At 38.5% G+C, this 16,312-nt stretch overlaps 1 protein-coding gene across 3 annotated transcripts in view; it reads right to left on the bottom strand.

Annotated features, from left to right (window-relative positions):
- TOX (thymocyte selection associated high mobility group box) overlaps positions 1 to 16,312 on the bottom strand; it is a 187,567-nt gene that overhangs the window by 69,521 nt on the left and 101,734 nt on the right. For all 3 annotated transcript variants that reach the window (XM_081013452.1, XM_081013453.1, XM_081013454.1), the window contains exons 2-3: positions 12,864 to 12,929; positions 739 to 981 (exon numbers count right to left, since the gene is read on the bottom strand). In XM_081013452.1, the coding sequence (XP_080869578.1) occupies positions 739 to 981; positions 12,864 to 12,929 (309 nt within the window). The remainder of the gene's footprint in view (positions 1 to 738; positions 982 to 12,863; positions 12,930 to 16,312) is intronic.

Genomic DNA, 16,312 nt, shown 5'->3' with positions numbered 1-16,312 from the left:
TGTCTAGTCCTCAACTATTTTCCAACGCTGGAATGAACAAAACGTGTGATAATAAGAAGCAAGAAAAAGCAGGGCCAGCTGTGGATTTCTTGCCATGGGTACAAATGTGATCTACGGTTTTCTACTCTAGATAACTACTTTGGACCATATCCAGTCAAACTGAAAGAACTCTACTTGTGTCTCAATGTAGGTTTAAATCTAAGCAGGTGATGTAACCAAAAATTTTACAAGCCTGGTTTGGAAACTATGAATATTTCCAGCTCACAATGCTTAGCTTAATTATAAATCAAATACATTTACCTTCAAAGGTTCCACTATGAAGCCTAAACCAGGGTTTCCCCTCCCTCTCTCCCTTGTGTTACAGGTACCAGGAAGCCTAAGGAATAGCTCTCTACCATATACCCAGTATATTTGAGGGAAGGAGTGGGAGGCCTGATATTTGGGCCTGATTCTGCTCATCAAGAGAGCAACACACCCTAAATGTTACTGGACTCAGGAAGAGAAACAAATATTTTCTGATTCTTGGGGGTGGGGGCAGTTTTGTTTGCCGAGTCTAATTCTTAATTGAATCAAGAAGAGTTCACCAGCCACTAGCTCAAACCATTGCATATCAGACATATCTATCAAGAAAGCTACATATGCAAACCACGAAACAGTACTAGATGCTTAAATTCAATTACAGAAGGATATAAGGGCACTTGAAACATGCTTTGAAAAATATGTAGATAAAAGTCTTACCACCGACAGTGAATTTGAAAGCAGTGTTCCATCTTGGCCAAGCATATTGGAGACTGTGATTTCAGGTAGGTCCATGTTTTGTGGATGGAATGGAAGCAGGCCATTATGGTTGATCGGGTGACACAGTGAAGGATAACCAGATTCTGTGTCATTCAAATGTACCAGTGAATGGTCAGGTAATGAAGGTGGAGTGATGGGAGGTATGTTAAAATCTTCACTTTCTAGACTTGGGCCAGGAAAAGACTGTGGAAAGATGAAAAGCAGAGTTTCAGTTAAAATGTCATGAACCCTAAGCCTTAAGGGTAGGATAAAAGGCAGCAGATAAATAAAAACACCGCAAACTTTAAACAAAATGACCATATTCCCCTTTCAGATTCTATAGAGTATTAAGCAGTCATTTCTGCATTGGAAAAGAGACCATTTTAAACACCCTTACACTGTAATAAAGCAATTGCACTCCTGTGTGTAGAATAAAAATTGCCTCAAAGGCATAAAACCTTTGATATTTTCACAGCTTCCATTAGACAGAAAACCCCCTCCCCAGCAGCTGAATTCAAGGGCCCCATTACAATTTTCTCAGAGTCTTGATCAGGTTGAATACCTTTTTCATGGGAACTTTGGAAGTGGAATTCAATTTATGAAATTAACATTGGATCAAAAAGACCTCATAAGATTCCCTGCCACTCAAGAACAAAAATAATAGAAGTGTGTGGGGGGGGGGGAGAGAAATATTGTGCTTCAATGTTGCTCTAAGGTGTACAGGAGAAGAATACATTCATTCAGCTATACTAGAAGAACCAAATTAACCTAGAAACAGAATGTAAGTCTGTTTCTGATACAGTTCCATGGGTATCTACAAGTAGATTCAGCTCTATGCACACTTGTGGATGCAAATGTTAACCTTACACACATATACACCAATCAAGACTGTTAGTGATATCAACTTGGCCACCCAGGACCTACAATCTGTGAACTGCCCTGAGATATTATGATGAAGGGTGGCATATAAATCAATCAATCAATCAATCAAACAAACAAACAAACAAACAAACAAACAGTTTTGGGAGTGAATCTGAATGGTGTTGAAAGTACTACCCATTGTCCACCCAACAAATTAATGGTGCTGACAGCTCCTACCATCTGTTTGGAGCAGTAGCTCTCATGACTTTCAGTCCAACAACAGAAACTGGATGCAGCCTGGATCCATGTACAAAGTACTGCTTCCATGCCTGCATTATCCAGCTGGATCAAGTTGTATTTTTGTAACCACATACCAAATTACAATTATTATTATTTTTACATACAAATTAATGTAAAGTCATCCACCTAAACGATAATTTGATTGCATAAGGTTTTTTTCTTTTCTTCCTGCTGGCTGGTGGTGTTAATTAGGCAGATGGTAAATATCCAACAGAAGCAGAGTAATAATTTTCTAAATAACAGGGAACCAAATGAATTATGCTGGATGTCAGCAAGACAAAGGAAAACTCGTTTCCTTTCTTCTTCAAGTGTTCAGAATTGTGCTGTGTTTGTTTTCATCAGCACAAAGTCTTGTAAGTGTATTCTTATAACTGAACTATTTTGTGAAAGGGGCTTGTGCATGAGAAAGAGAGTTGGGTAAGACAGTAGCCTTTGAAACTGTTGTAGAAGCATTAGAACACCTGAAATTATTCTCCCTTCAGGTGCATGTTTACTGAAGCACTGTTTAAAGCAGGCTTAATCAACCTCGGCCCTCCAGATGTTTTTGTCCTACAACTCCCATGATCCCTAGCTAGCAGAACCAGTGGCCAGGGATGATGGGAATTGTAGTCTCAACACATCTGGAGGGTCAAGGTTGAGGAAGCCTGGTTTAAAGCCTCAGCAACGTGGCTTATAATGCTCAAGTATTCCTGAATGACTTGAAGAACATACACAAGTTTGCTTTCTCCTGAATTCTATCTCCTTTCAATCTCTTGCTTCCAATCTGCCTACTTTGCTTCCATTCTGGCCATATTGTGGCCAAGGGGAAACTGCAATGGGCAATGCACTCTGATACCCCACAAAGGGTTGTTGTTATAATTGCTCTCCTTTACTAGCTTAGAAGGAAATATGACTTAGATCAGGGGTTAGCAAACTTTTTCACCAGGGGGCCGGTCCACTGTCCCTCGGACCTTGTAGGAGGCCAGACTATATTTTGGAGGCAAAAAAATTAACGAATTCCTATGCCACACAAATAACCCAGAGATGCATTTTAAGTAAAAGGGCACATTCTACTCATGTAAAAACATGCTGATTCCCGGACCGTCCGTGGGCCGGATTTAGAAGGCGATTGGGCAGGATCCAGCCTCTGGGCCTTAGTTTGCCTATGCATGACTTAGATGCTCTGAATGTTAACCCTGACCGGGGGGGGGGGCACCACTGAGCTACTCTCCAGAAATTTGTAAGCAATACTGTTCAAAGTTGCAATGGGAGAAGGAAAATACATGTGTGTCAAGTTCTGGAAATACATGTATTCCAATCAAAAAAGAAGAACTTCTTAGGAAGGGCCTCTCCTAACAGAAACTAGGATATCCATGAAAGACTGAGAATGCCTTGGGAAAGTCCAAGATCCCTACATTCTGGACAAGGGAATTGGTCTTCTGTGGGTCAACAGGAGAAGCCCATCAATCCCACCTATAAGGTATAAGGTATGGCTTCAGTATAAGGTATGGCTGCCAGGTTTGACTCAGATACTTGCTAGTAAGTTTGGAGGTGAATCATCAGGATATTCTACTGAAAATCTGTTATACATGCCTTGGATGACTGAGTGGCTTGGAGATTCTAACCCAAGTACCCCTTTGCCAAACATATAATGTTTGCTTCTTACTGAAAAAACAGCAGGGAAGCACAAGGAATTCTTAGCAACTTGTGCTGTATATCAAGGTGAATGAGCAAAAAGACAACCTTAACATGGTGTCTTTTTAAGAGCTGCCTTATGGCAATGTAGAACAAACTAAACCACAAGTTTTAATGCTCTCAGCAAGCTACCTGTGACTAACTCACCTTCACCTTGTTACATGTCACACAGGGCTGGATCCTGAGAATGAGACTCATTATTGGAATGTAGAAAATGAGGGGTATAACCTATTCAAAAGGAATAGGCCAAACAGGAAGGGAGGAGAAGCAGCATTGTATGTAAAGAATATGAGGATATCCATGATTTGAGGAATAGAGGGCAGGTTAAGAGCATCTGCGTAATACTTAAAGGAGAGTGAAATGATGGTGACTTCACTGTGGGAGTCTCACACACTCACTTATTATATGAAAATCAATCTATGTTTTGCTAGAGATAGTTTAGACATAGTGGAACTGTGTTATAAATATTTCTCTAGCAACATAATAGTAAAGAAATGTACACTATGTGGAAACTAGCAAATTAGATCATTTCTATTTTTCCAACTCAGAGGGACGTGGGTGGCGCTGTGGGTAAAACCTCAGTGCCGAGGGCTTGCCAATCGTATGGTCGGCGGTTTGAATCCCCGCGGCAGGGTGAGCTCCCGTCTTTCGGTCCCAGCTCCTGCCCACCTAGCAGTTCGAAAGCACCCCTAAGTGCAAGTAGATAAATAGGTACCGCTTTATAGTGGGAAGGTAAACGGCGTTTCCGTGCGCTGCGCTGGTGCTGGCTCACCAGAGCAGCTTCGTCACGCTGGCCACGTGACCCGGAAGTGTCTCCAGACAGCGCTGGCTCCCGGCCTCTTAAGTGAGATGAGCGCACAACCCTAGAGTGGGACACAACTGGCCCGTACGGGCAGGGGTACCTTTACCTATTTTTCCAACTATGTCAATGAACTTATGAAAGCCAGAACCCCACATCCCACCACTAATTTAAAATACAACTGAGATGTGTCTGTGTATCTGCCTACAATATCAGGTCTTGTGACAGAACAGTATGCTATATCCTATAGGATCCAGTCATTCGCATTCTAACAAATTATCAGGTTCCAGTATGTACTGAAGGTCAGCAGTGTGAGTGAATTGCCTGACACAATACCAGCTAAGTGAGTCTAAACTATTGTCTCTTAAATGGACTGTAAAATATGCCCAGTAACACTTCATGGCAAAGCACAGAGCATGACTTAATAAGTGAAGCTAATATATAATAATTATAATGACATCCTGACTATCATCAAAGTATTTGAAAATGAAAAGATAGTAATTAAGTATAAATATATGCCACCTTTCTCCTTTGGGTTACATGGAAATGGCTTTGTTTCCTGATGCTTGTTCAGTGACTAATTCTAGCTTGAATTCAATCACTAAAATTTGACTGCTTTCCAGCAGTTGCGGTCCACCTCTCTTTCCCCACAAATCTATTAGAGACGAATATTATTGACCATACTTTACAGAAAGAATGATGATCTTAGTGTGGTAGCAAAATGCAACCTAATCATTAGTAAGCTATTTAGCACCATCATTGGGTCAAGCCTTGTAGCTTATGCCCAATTACACATGCTTACATCATAGTGACTTTAATGGAAATGAGTATTTTTGTAGCTAGGAATAGACTACTGTAGACATAATTTGTTAAAACAGAGGTAAAGCCACAACATGCATCTTTCTGAAAGTTAGGAGTATTGAAGAACCAAGCAGTGGTCAACATTTTTCAACTACACATAAAGAAACTAGGATAGCGTAGAACTGAAAAATCAGGGTTGGGGAATCTATGGCTCACCAGATGTTATTGGACTCCAGCTCCCATCAACATGGCCAATGGTCAGGGATGATAGGAGTTGTAGTCCAGCAACATCTAGAAGGTGACAGCTTCTCTTCCCCCGATATAATACATTACTGTACAACACTTCTATCTACTTTATAAATCATCTTAACACTCAACAAAAAATGTCCAACAGCATCACTGATATGTCTAAGTCAATGATCCTGTAAAGAATTTCTTATATTTCTTTATTGAACAGACAACAGCAATAAGTCACAATCGTTTAAAAACACACACAATAAATTAAGTCAAGCGGAAGTCATCAAGAGCATATTGTTGCAGAAGGTACATTTTCCCTGTGAAGTGTTCATCAGTTTCTTTAATTCACATTAGATAAAGGGCAGTGCTTCAAGCAAAACATTATTTTTCCACTACAAGACCAGGAGAATGTTGACTGCTGCATAACTGATTTTTAAAGCGGCAAATTCAGAGTCCCCTAAAAGGAAATAGGTGTTTATTAATTAAACATGCCATTTGAATAGCTTCCCCAACTATTTTCATATAGGTAGTGACCCAACCTTAAACTGGTTCATCACAATTCTATGCATGTATATTTACAACTATGTCCCATTCAGTTCAATGGGGGTTACTCCTCGTGTGTATAGGATTGCTGCTGGCAGCAAAAGGAAAAAGCCATGCCAACAGATAGAACCCCATTTCCATGGAAATTTAAGGCAGCTAAACGGCTGCAGATGCAATAATCTATTCACTGATTGTACTAGGTAATTAGTAACTGTTACTCAAAAAGTAACCAAGCAGCATTAGCTCCTTGTGGTCATTATTACAACCCTCACCATGCCCGCATCTTTTCAGTGTCTGATGAAATACCAGTATGGTCCTATTGCTGCATACGTGCTACCTCTCTCCAAACAGCGGAAAATGCACACTATTGACAAAGATACTAAAGGGCATGTTTGAGTCTTGTGGCACCTTAAAAACTACCAAATGTCTTAAGCAATATATACATATTAATATCAAATTTGTATCCATTTACTCCTTTGTGCAGAGACTGGCCTGTTTGTCCAAGACAGAATGCAGAAGGACATTGCTGCCAGATGATGATATATATCACATTGGAAGATGAACGGGTGAATGAGTCCTTGAAGTTGTGGCTGACATTATTAGGTTCTGTAGTAGTTTTGCCCAAGCAGGTAAAAACAGTAATGACCATTGGGGAGCACTGGGCCCACAAAGCTGCCTCATAGCAGTAGTGTCACTGCCACACACCAAGACTGTGAGGACAGGGTGTGTGTGAGAGAGATTGGGGCAGTTTGACCTCACTGCCACTGTGCCCTGCCCCTCACTGTTCAGTACATGTCAGCAACACAATGTCAGGTGATTAGATCTGTGGTCCTCCACACCAGCCACTCCTGGATACAGGGATAGAGTTGGTATCTGGGTTTGTTGCAGGGTTTGGTCTTTCATAGTTCGTTTCCAAAGTTGTACATATACGTAGACCCAAATATTTTTAGATAGCATTCTGATCTTTGCTTGCAACAATATATAGTGCTACCAGGGACTAAGTCTTGTCCTTCCCTAATAAAGCTATCCAAAAGTAATAATTGAGTCCTGTCATATGATACATGCTTTTTTTCTATGCTTCTTCTTAACTGTGATTTGTGGTTGTCTTTTATTCTATATTTAAAGAGATCAAACTGCATCCTGTTAGAACATGTGAGGTTCATGATGTTCCACTCCATTCCGAACGTACTTTTTTTTACATTTTAGAGTATTTTCCCCTCCCCCCCTTTTCTTTAAAATCTTTACTTCACTTTTCAGCTATCAAAGTGGCACATATAGATAAAACAAGATTTTAAAAACCCATTGAAAATGATTTCCTTCTGCTCCTCTTCTTCTTCCCTTACATCAGCCATGCAGTCTGCCCCCCCATTACTTTTATATTTTAATGTTTGTGAAGCATAGAGCTTTAGTATGAAAATAAATGTCCAACTGACAATTTTCATCCCTCAACCCTGAACACAAGTACTTGAAAGTACCAGTAAGTTTTGCTGGAATCAATGATGCTTGCTTGCAAGTACTGTTTTATAGACTCGGTTGTCAGATAGCCTAAGTTATACTGGAAATAAACGCAGTAGAATTAATCAACGCCACACCAATAAAAACAATGTAGCAATCAAACTGCAGCATAAAAATATGTCTTAATATTAACATTGCTACTACACAACAATGTATATTATACACCACATTTAACCTGTCAGATGCTTCATTAACATCTTTGATTTTAAAACTGGCAATGAAGATGCTGTGCTTTTCATTACTGTGATAGTCTTAGGCTGCAAACCTAAAGTCGCTTACTATGAAAACATTTCGTCATAATGCATATCAGAACACAGCAAGGTGTACTATGCAGAAAGAAAGGAAATTGGGTTTCCTAGGGTGAAATACAAAATTACTCTTACTAATTCTCTATTAATTTTTACAGAACCTATTTTCTAGCTGAATTAATCTGATAGTCGGGGAGGGGGCAATGCACTCCGGTATGTGAATAGGTGACTCCCTAATATGACAAAGACAGCTGTATTTTAACACAGTCAGATTTTGCTTAGTAGTATTTCCCTTTTGAATCCACCTCTATTCTACTATATACAGCAAGCCTGCAAAGTACACACCTTTAATTTGTGCACATTCAGTTTTATGAGAGTAACAAAAAAATAATAATGGGGGCGGGCGGGTATAAAGGGTAAGGAAAGAGACTGGGATTCTGGAGAAAATGACTTTGGTAAACCTACTCCCCATTTAACCCAACGTGTTTTGACTACACACAGTTTTAGCTTTAGGCATGATACCATATGTCAACTGGGGCTTACTGCACATTAAAACACACACACACACACACACACACACACACAAGCGTTGGATCTAAAGGTGACTTTCCACTCACAAACAGTCCTTTCCTGACAAAAGGGGCATCTGAATGGAAACAGAGGGGGCGACTGTCACCAGTTCCATCTTCCTTTGTAATCCCCCATGTCACCTCTTATGCTGTTTTTCGGGGTGAGGGTCATATGAGCTGCAAGCAGGAAAGTAAATCAGTAAAAATCTCTTTCCATCTTAGGATGCAACCCATTAATTCAGAATTAGAAGTAAAACTGAGCCAAAATGATTCAGTTTCCGTTCTGCTATTGTCAAAAGAACTTCCATTTTCTGATTTTGACTGCTGCTCTATACAATTTTGTCGTATTGCTTCTCCACTGAGCACCACTCAAAGGGAGCTGAAAAGACTACTTTAAAAAACAACAACTCTAGGTGGCCGTACAGTCCTAAGCACCTCTTGGAGGAGAAGGAATCTGATCTTGGGGACACAGTTATTGGAAGGAGTATTCAATTTAATCTGCAAAATTAGGGTGGATGAGAAAAAATTAAATCAATAAAGACTCACAGGATGGGTAAGCCTTGTGTGAGAGTCCAGCGCAACATCTAACAGCTGAGACTTAGGACTGGATATGCAATCATTTGTACTTACAGTATATAGACTATTATGAGTACCTCTGGTAGCTCTTCAGACATTTTTATAAACTGCAAGAAATATGCGAGCTATTAAAAGATATAATTCTGAAAAACAGACTGCCGTGTGAGCCGCCAATTTAAAGCAACAACATAAACAATAGTAACTTGTGTGCTCAAGTGAAGCATCTTTTTAATTTTGAGTAATGAAGATGTCAAGCCAAATGCTAGAGTAGTTTAACTTAATTAGGTGTCCTATTTTTCCAGGCAGCCTTTCATTTCCCATTGAAAACTCAGCTTGTATGCAAGGCAGCAAGAGCAATTTTGTCTGTAATGAATACCTCTGGGATTGCACAGAGTAATCATTTGAATGCTATGCTGAAGACGGGTTTGAGTAACTAGTTTGGGCTTGTTGAGATGCCAGACATTGTGAGATTAACTAGATTAATTTGTAGCCTCCTATCATTATTGTTTCACTGGGTCAAGGGTCAACAGGTCAAGCTCACTTTACAGAGGGAGTCTTTGCAGCAAGGAATAGGTCCACAGTCGTTTGCCTAATAAGTTGTTCAAAATACTTTAATGCCCACAGATAGACCTAGATGGTCATCTTATTCATGAAGTTCATTCAATATTCCCCATGGTTGTTTATTTTTAAACTGCTGCCCTAGAAAGTTTCCTAGAAAGGAGCTTACATTTTATGATACCTGCAGGGTACTTTTTACACCTGAAAAGAAGCACAGAAGAACATACAGTGCCTATTTTAAGGGGCATTTTATACTGGGTATGAACCATCCAAGGGTATGTTATCTCACGCAGAAAATAAAAGCAGGCATTATGAGCTGGGAGGAAATAACCCGAGCACTTTCCTGAAAATGTATCATTGGATGATTGATTTTCTGTTTGCCTTCTGGAAGATAAAATAATAGCTTTTGTTATTTTTGTTTTATTGATTAACAGAGAAGCCAGCTACTGCAGCTGAGAAAAGTTGTATAACACATTATAGATAGCATACAGTGTTTAAATTAACATATCTTTTTAATGAGGTATAGCCTTGCACAAAAATTAATAATAACTGTAATCCAGGCTTATATTGAACTATAAAGGGAAGGCATCAGACTGCCAATATCAAAGCTGTTTAGGATAACAAAAAAGTGTGGAAAAATAAAGGAGTGCAATGTCAGGTCCGGAAGACCAATTCATCAACAAAAGAATTAGAAAGCAAAATGCAAAGGTCATGTCCTATGACATGCAGTGGGAAAAAATAGGAATGAATTTACTCCATCTTATCAAGTAATTATAGAGCCTTTCAGATGTGTTTCACTGATTTAAAGGCTAGAATTGGTGAAAATTAATTCATAATCTCAAACATAACAATCATTATATGTTAAAGCACTAGATCTTAGATACTTATGGAAACTGGCAATGTCCATTCCGTAGGGCATCATGTCTGATGTGTTCTCCAGGGTGGTGTTACCTATTACATAATCACAACCAAGGGACTCTTGATAAAATACTATCGTCATCTTTTCAGGTTTCTAGAAAATACTCAACTCTAAAAAGTTCCATGATATGTAACATGGAAAATACTACCAGGAGGTGCACACAGATGACCATGGAATATTGCCATGAGGCAAAGGCAAAAGAGTCCCTTATGGGTGCACATTCCATGCTATTTTAAATATCATCACACAGTTCAATTATTAATGAAAACGTCATAATTTACTGTGTGATAATGAATATCTGAGCGGCGAGAATATTTTAAAAGCTGCCTGGGATGCATAACATTACACCAGATATTTGTCACCAAGAATACAATATTTACATATATAAAATATACACAAGCTTAGCAGCATCAAACAGTCTTTTGGGACAAACTAAAAGAATATCATTATTTTTTATGGTATAGTTATACTTCTGGCTCATTTCCAAGAACGGCTTTCTGTGGAAATCATTTCAAGTCTGGAATTATGCTGTTTGCTTGCAGCAACATCACAGGAACTGTAGTGAGCCATATGTTGCTACTTAGCAACTTAGTACATAAGTCCCAAAGCATGTACTGATTTGAAAATTGAACAGAAATGATAATTGTCAAGTGATGCTGTGAGGCAAGTTGTCTTGGATTACCAAGCTATGCAGATGTTTGATGTTATACTTTTTTCCTGATTGACAGTTGAGTTTTTACTTATGTTAGCCTAAAGGTGATGAATTGACTTTTAAGCCTTAGAATAAGGCCCTAAGATGCCTCCATGAATATGAACACGTTCTAGTGAACATAAGGAATTTGAAGTTCAGCTTTCTTAGTACATTCATCTTATTTCTTGTTGTGAAGTATAAATTCATGAGAAGCAGCATGAACATTTTTCATCTGTGGAATTTTCCTTTCTTGTCGCATTTTGAATACATGTATTTAAAGTTTAAAAGTATAGGCTGTAGACAACATTAAGTCATTTTCAGAGTATACCTGCTGAAAACAATGCACATGACAACCTCAAGTCTACTAGTTTCAATGGATATACTCTGAGTAAAATCATAAATATAGATTAATCCTACAACCAATAAAGGGCATTTTAGCATCCTTTTGGTAAATACCTGAGGTGGTCCTGTGGCATAAAATGTGTAACCAACTTCTAAAAATACCTTAAAATATCCCAAGGAAGTGATACCTGGTGTTTTAATATGCATAGTATAGACATATCAGCAGAAGGAAAATGGCTCAGTTGGAAAATGTGGAGGTACATTCTTTGTTCAAAACTATTTAAGACAGACATAATGATTCTCTGAAAGGTAGCAGCTGCTTTGTAACAGCAATCATTCAGAGAGTTTGTACTTCTACAGTTTCAAACAAATTCAATTAGCCCTTGTGCTTCAAAGCCCTTAAGGCATGAACAAGATGATGCCTGGTTGCTTTAATCTAACACAGTACTGCTAAACTTGTCAAGACAGTTTTTTGGATGTAAAGGTTAAAAAAGAATATCCCACCCCCAATTTTTAATCAAACAGTTCTATTCAAAACTACGTGCAGAGTTTATAGCAGTCTTAGCCAAGCAAGTTCAATCATAGAAGTTCCAAAAGGCACTCTAAAATGAATTCAGCAGGCACCTGGGAAGTAATCTTCTGGGAACACTCTTTTTAAACACAGCTTTAAAAAAGAAAATACTTAACATCATGGTCCAGTCATGTTAAAGTTTGTTTAATTACAGAATGAAGGGTATGTGGGTGGGTGGTTTTATATATATATATATATATATATATATATATATATACACACACACACACACACACACACACACACACACACACCAACCATACTAATATATATATATATATATATATGAATGAAAGTTGTAACATACTATGGATTATTACCTGCCAACATCAGAAAAAAATGTCTGGACTAGCCAGACCTGATTCAGCATTAACTTTTGTTTGCTTTTTAGTATTTTATTGTCTGGTCTGTTTTGTAACTCTGAAGGTCTGTGGTGGGTTAGACTTTATTGGGGGGAATAGGGTGCCCTTGCAATTGAATACACCAGTTCTTTAGACCAAACAGACCTGAACGTGATAAGTTAAGCAATTTGTGGCACCTGTGGCTTATAATGATGAAGTTGTCTGTAGTCAGATAAACAAATAGCATGCACCTGTAAAGAGGATTTCCTAAAGGTAAAACAACTGCTTGGGAATGATCATGCTGGCAAAACAGCTGCTTGCATTCTGGAGAGCAAACGAGGTAGTGTCTTCAACAACTGCCAACTCTGGCGTTTTATCAGTGCTATCTCATTAGCTGGAAACAAGGCTTAAATGCTTTGTTTATAAATTATGATTATTTCTGATTGCAGCAGTTACTGATAGTGCCACTCATTTGCAATGCAACTCTTTGAATTTGTTTAATTACAATTTGAAACAAGGCAGAGAAGATTAATTAACCCACCTGGCTGGCTGGCACGTACTCCTGGCTCGGCTCTGACATACTCATATACATGTTCTCACCGTCAAACTGCAAATGAAAAAGAAATAAATATACATTTATTTATCTATCTATATGTGGATTGAAAATTAGCAACTTTGAACGCTTCTAGCGTCAAGTGACAAACGGTCGCCATTAAAAAATTATAGCCTGGTTTAAAAGATGTGTAACTGCAAGTGCACGTCTTGTCTTTGATGTTCCTGTTGTCATCCTTATTGACCCTGGATGCCAGTGATTAGGAGTAATTAGTGCTCTAGTAATTACAGCAGGCAATGAATGGTTTCCTTTCATCTGCAATCTGTTTTAAAACAAAATGGCTCATTTTGTGCACCATGTATACTTATTGCAGTAAGCGGTAGAGAAAAGCAGAAAAATGGAGAAGTCAAAAAATGGCTCTTTACAAAATCTATGTTTCAGTACTGATAAATAACAACTTATAATTAAATATATTAAATACCCATTTAAAAATAAGGAAAAAGCTTTAGAAATTTGAGGTGGTAAATATATGTAGCTAAACAAAGACATGTTAAGGCAACAGTTGATTTGATAGAGTGAAAATAAATTACTCTCTGCTACCATAACTGAAATTACCATCCCCAAACTGATAGAATAGATATACATTTCATGTTATTCAATACAGTTTTGTGATAAATCTCTTTGTCAGTGTAACATTACATAACCTATTATATAAATACCATCAAGTACACAGAACTATGAAATGAAGACACGTTTTATCGCCAAGTGTTGTTTATTTCATACTTACCTTTAGAAGAAGATTAAGAGACAAATCCTGAGAATTATACTATGCTTGTTAAAATTGTTTCTCCACGGTATTGTTGGGTATATTTTGTGCAATTTACTCACAGGTGTAAGTTAGAGCAAGGAAGTAATGAAGTTTTTGTTTTGTTTTTTAAGTATATAATAAGGAGCCAGGATTTTATCCCAACAGCATTCAAGTTACAAAACCTACCTTTTGTACCAAATCACTTTCCTGTATCATGTTATTTTGGAGTACTAAACAATGCAATCCTATACAGTCCAATTAGCATTAAGCTCCATTGAGTTGAATGGAACACAGTTCCAGGTGAATGTGGGTAGGATTACAGTTTGAATTAAACTAGGTTTTTTTGGAAGCCTCTCTGGCTTGTTGTATCCAGTGTTTGACTTGTGCAAAGCTAGCCTTTTTGGAATGCAATCTTATACCCACTGACCTGGGAAACACCACTGGACTCAATGGGATTTGCTTCTGTGTAGACAGGTATAGGATTGCCCTGTTATCATCCTTGACAAGAATTAAAATGACAGGAGTTAAAATTGAACTCTTTCCTAGCTTCCTCCCCATCCTTGTACACTCACACTTTTCCTGAAAACCGTTTGCAGTAGGAGAAAGTAAAATCATTTTAATCTGCTGTACCTACAAGACAACAAACTGTCTGCTACTGCCCGAGACAGCCCAGAGAAAGTCCACTGACTCTGGAGTGAGGTTTTCTGACTCACAATTGTTTAACAATAGCAACAATGTCTTTTTCCTACCTAATCTACGCTGTTGAAATGAAGGTAGCCAACAGAGAACTTTTGTGTGAGAGAGCTGTGAACTCAGTTCTAATACTGAATAATATAATAACCCCTGGATTTGGAATGTGCTCAGAGGCACCCAGTTCTTCACTTCTAGCTGTATGTCTTTTGTACCACACTCTGGTTGGTAGATCCTGGATTTCTAAAAACAACAACCCCAAACTAGATCTAACAAGCCTGAAGTCTGCCCATATATAAATGTTCAAATTCAGATTCTTATGTGACATTCTTAAGCCAAAAACCATTCCAATGTATTTAATGGAATCTACCTCTCAGTATGGGACTGTGCTGTTAATTTACTAGAATCAACTCATCAGCCAGACTGATGTCAATCCAAGAATATTTATAGTCCTCTGGCTTAACTGGTTTGACTACGCTTTCTTTAGCTATATGATACTTAGCCTGAGCTTATATATCTGGACTTCCAAGTGCCATGCTAATGCTAGTTGAAACCCATTGTTATATGAAAATTAATATGATACTTCAAACATGATAAATTACTTCTGACAAATTTTCTTTTCACATTAAATTGGCACTGCATGAGCAGCTGGGTGAAACCAACACAAAGAGAAAGAAGACTATCAGGATTCTGTAGCATGATTCCTAGTATGACTTGAAACGAATGAAGGATTCTGTACACCTTGTAAATGAAAAAAGTAGCATGCAGTTAACACTGTACCCTAACATTGCAGTAGGACTTTTACTTGAAATTTGTATGGCAGAAAGTAGTCAACCCTTTCTGCTCAAATCACTAAATATTTAATGTGGCATAGGAGTGGGTGGTTGTGCCTGCAACTTCAATTACAATCTTATGCACACTAACCCAGTAGTTGATTTTTATCATGATGGAAACCTCATCCTTCACAAATTGCCAGCATGATGACACATAGGAAGTGGAGCCTCAGAGCTGCCCTCCTGACACCAGAGTCACTGCTGCTTAGCTGGATGGGCCTAGGGCAGGATGGTGGTGAGGTTAAGGCTATCTCAGTGCACAGGTTGACCACTGCTGAGATTCCTGCCATTACACTCATGTAGTCCTCATCTTGCTGTGTCTCTGCCCTAGCCCAGCCCTGCCAATGTCAGGAGGGTGACTCCACCCCACCACTGCTGGTGAGTTGAATCAGGTCATTAGCATGAGGGGAACTGAACTGTGCCTCCTCAACACCTGCAATTTGTTTGTGTCTGGAAAGCTTCCTTTTACTCTGATGGGACAATTTTGCCAGTCCAAATTGTTGGTGTGTAGGTGCACAATCCAGATTGGAAGCACTCCGGGGGAGAATAATTAAAGCCTCACTACCCTCGCTCCACATATACTAGGTATTCAGTCTGAATCTGACATGGCAAGCTCTTAAAAGAAAACAATTGTAGTCAAGGGCAAATTATATGACGAATGTGTCATGTAGCATGGCTGTAAGACCCTTTAAATACTGTGGAACATCCGAGCAGACATGTATTAACAGGATATTCCTCCTGTACATGCCTACTCAGAAGTATGTCCCATTTAGTTCAGGTAACTGTGTTGAGAATTGTGGCACAAAACAGGCTGTCAAACCAAGTTATTTGAATTAAAGACAATTTAGTACCATGTAATCAATGACTTAATTAGATTGTGCATTGTTGATGTGTGCAAGTCCTTTAGAAGACTATTATCCCCTCTAAAAACAACTAAAAATAAAATTAATTAATTAAGTAAAACCAGCGAGTGAGAGAAGCACTACTAATGGCAAGAATCCTTATCTGTTTTCAAAAACAGTGTGTCTGAGAACTAGAATCCAAACTGAGCTATATATATATTTATTGAACAATTTGAATGTACCTGGTCATCTAGAATGCTACAT

This window comes from Podarcis pityusensis (assembly GCF_964106645.2).
Source record: "Podarcis pityusensis genome assembly, chromosome: 7".
In the NCBI taxonomy this organism is placed as follows: domain Eukaryota; kingdom Metazoa; phylum Chordata; class Lepidosauria; order Squamata; family Lacertidae; genus Podarcis; species Podarcis pityusensis.
The sequence above is the reverse complement of the archived record's forward strand: the minus strand, read 5'-3'. Positions and strand labels throughout refer to the sequence as shown.